Raw genomic sequence first — 3,147 nt, 5'->3', positions numbered from 1 at the left:
AAATCCATTTTCCGTGTTGTAATCCGTGTTTCATGAATAAAGTTTAAAATGTATAAATAATGATATTTATGTCACAATAAAGTGTTCAATATCGCGATCAATATACTCTGATTGGAATATTCTGACGATTATAGGCCGACTGTTACGATGTTTGGAGGGATATAGGGGGTTCATGTCTTGGTAATATACCTTTATTAGCTTTTATTTCGGTATTATTAAACAGTATTTTTATCATAAAAATTGATGCATACAACTCGATATTTCTCTTATCTTTTAACAATTTTTGTAACATCATACAAAAATGTCATTTTCCGTGTTGTACTTCCGATTCCGTGATTTTTTCCGTTTCCCATAAAACGAAAAACTTCGGACTCTACATTACACTACTCCCAATTTTTACTCCAACATGTCCAAGGCTCGTTGACTTCTTCAAACAATTTTATATTGACCCTCTATAATTACGCAGAAATGATCCCGACACCTTAAGGTAAACGGCTTTCCACAAGTCTGCTAGTGGATCGATAAAGTCAAACAAAGGGCCAGTTTATAGTTCTCCTGGGTTTGTCCGTATGCGGAACGCGACAAATTTTATATCATTACAGTCAGATTATGCATGGTTACTCCTTGAATCCTTCATGTAATTAGGATTAGGGTAAAGGATTATGCCGGTGTCATACTTTCCTGCCGCTTGCTGCTTTGACAACGAGTCAGAAACGCTAGCGATGACCAGCTCTAAACAGATATATCGATCACTCCATCGCTTTGCCCAAAGCGGCAGATCGCTTGGAGTTTAATTCCAGTCAACTCGGGAGCGGCACCGCTCTGACGTATGAGTACAGGAAAAGATTTTCGGCTGTGCTGAGCGGCAACATTGGATTTGATAGACGCTCATTGGCGAGCCGCTTCGATTGCCGGCATGAGCGTCACGCCGCTCAGCGGTAAGCGGCAGAAAGTATGAAACCAGCATAATGCTCGATTCATACTTTGCTGTCGCTTGCCGCTTTGACAACGATTTTACTTCACTGCGCAGTTGCACCAGAAACGCTAGCGGTGTCCAGCGGTAAGCATGGTAAGCCGATATTGATTACCCCACCGTTTTGTCCAAAGCGGCATTTCACCAGGAGCTGAATTCACGTCAACTCGGGAGCGGCGCCGCTCTGACGTACGTATGCGAGCAGGTAGTCGCCGAGTAGGACCTGCTTTTTCTTAGTTACCAACTATATACTCTGACTCTGATCGCTCAAGAAAGATTAACCACAAATATCCACTAACCGCCCCTCCCGAAAATTTCTTCGGGCGTAGCGGTCACTGGACTTTCGTCTTTCTTGTGCCATATGTAAGATAGTGATATCATAGTCTGAGCTGAGTATAGTCTAGTAATTTAGAAAAAAGGTCCTACTCGTCGGACTACGAACAGGAAACGATTGTTTCATAGTCATCCCGCTGCCGCTCACGTGCCGCCGGCGCTTGCAGTACAAGCGGCGCTCAGCGGCAAGCGGCAGAGAGTATGAAACCAGCATTAGGGTTAGGATTAGTGTTCGGATTACTACACGTAGTTTACAAGAAATAATAATTTTTCTATTGATGAATGAAAAGCAGTTGATGCTCATCAATGTTCAATCCGGGCCGTGGTCATGGTCATGCGATCCAATACTTTGTAGTCCCGCCATTAATCCGAATCCGAGCATAGTACAAAGCAAGTTCAACGCGCCTTCAAGTTTCTCATGACAGTGTAATTCTCGCGGTAAAATTTCAAAGAAGACCACAAATAGGAATGTTCCTGCTGCAATGCTCTGTAGCACTCCGTTTGCCAAATCACTAGCTGTACCATCATTGCCCTCGCTGACTGCAAGACCAATGGCTATTCCAGCAGGCGATATGACGGCTAAGATAATGACATACACCAATATAATACGTGGGATTATCGCCTGTTGCGTCATGGTTAAAGTAAAGCTAAACGCAATGACTCCTTTGTGAATGGCAACTGCCAGTAGAGTCTCCAACACATCTGCAGCTGATTTCTGCAAACCAATGGCGACTCCTTCAAATAGCGAATGTAAAGATAGCGCAAGGAAGAACAGCAAGGATCTTATGGTTAATGTCTTCTGAGTTGATACCATGTGATCATGTGTGTCATGCGGTTGTACAGGTGCGTTATGTGTGCAAGAATTCTCGTAAGAAACTGCAAAGTGTCCCGATGTTTCCACTGTTGAATTTTGGGAGTAAACCGGCGTCTTTTCGTCAGACAAGAGGTGCGAGTTTTCGTCAATGTTATCCTCGTGTACTTCATGGGTGTTATAATTGTGTGTGGACTGATCCTGATCAGGTGCAGGCATAGTGCATTCCTTACTTGTAGTGTGATGAAAACAAAAAGCGAGCTGTTCAGTTATTGCTATCAGAAAAAATCCAGCGGCAACAAGAAGTTGAGAAAGTGGATAGTGTATATCAACTCCTTTGTCTTCAAGAGCTCCCTGTAAGGTTTCACTTGCTTCAGGCATGAGATGGAGAAGAAGCGTTGCGAGAAATACTCCGCCAGCAAAGAGATTGGCAAGTTCCAGTATACGTGTGATTATGTTTGTACCAGCTCGTCTTAGACAGTTGACTAGACACAATGGCAGCGTACCACATATGCAGGTCTCCACCAGGAGAATGCATAACGATAGAATTTTGGCAGACGTTGTTTCCATTGTTAGCGATTTATGGTATATTCATTCCAGGATCTAGGAGCTAGTCGATTCGTTTATATTATCTGTGGAAGATAAGAAAAAAAACACTGCTTATTTACTACAGAAAAAAGGCTAGACATATTGACATATGGGCCTACATAGGGACTACAGACAGCACAATGCCATGCTTTTAAGGGATTGCAGGTCTGCAGGGGCCATATTTTTTAGTCATTTAATTAAAAAAAACTGTAGTGTACTAAATGGTAAAAGACAGAAAAAGGCATACAGACAGAAGTTTAGACTTATGAATTAGAGAGTTGACAGGAAGTTGTAAGAGTTAAATTGTTATGGACATTATGGATGTAAGCGCGAAACTGTTGAAGGTCAGGCCAAAGTCATTCGAGGTGAATTAAAGCCATATTATAACATTATCATACAAAATAGATTAGCATTTCTTTGCTATAATATGTTATTTTTTACT

At 42.0% G+C, this 3,147-nt stretch overlaps 1 protein-coding gene across 1 annotated transcript; it reads right to left on the bottom strand.

Moving 5' to 3' along the window:
• Positions 1-269: 269 nt before the first annotated feature.
• Positions 270-2,746, bottom strand: LOC140153590 (zinc transporter ZIP1-like). The gene has a single exon (XM_072176370.1). It carries the CDS (start codon positions 2,685-2,687, stop codon positions 1,617-1,619), a length of 1,071 nt encoding a protein of 356 aa, XP_072032471.1. The 5' UTR covers positions 2,688-2,746; the 3' UTR covers positions 270-1,616.
• Between the last annotated feature and the right edge of the window lie 401 nt (positions 2,747-3,147).

This window comes from Amphiura filiformis, chromosome 5, assembly GCF_039555335.1.
Source record: "Amphiura filiformis chromosome 5, Afil_fr2py, whole genome shotgun sequence".
Classification (NCBI taxonomy): Eukaryota; Metazoa; Echinodermata; class Ophiuroidea; order Amphilepidida; family Amphiuridae; genus Amphiura; species Amphiura filiformis.
The sequence above is the reverse complement of the archived record's forward strand: the minus strand, read 5'-3'. Positions and strand labels throughout refer to the sequence as shown.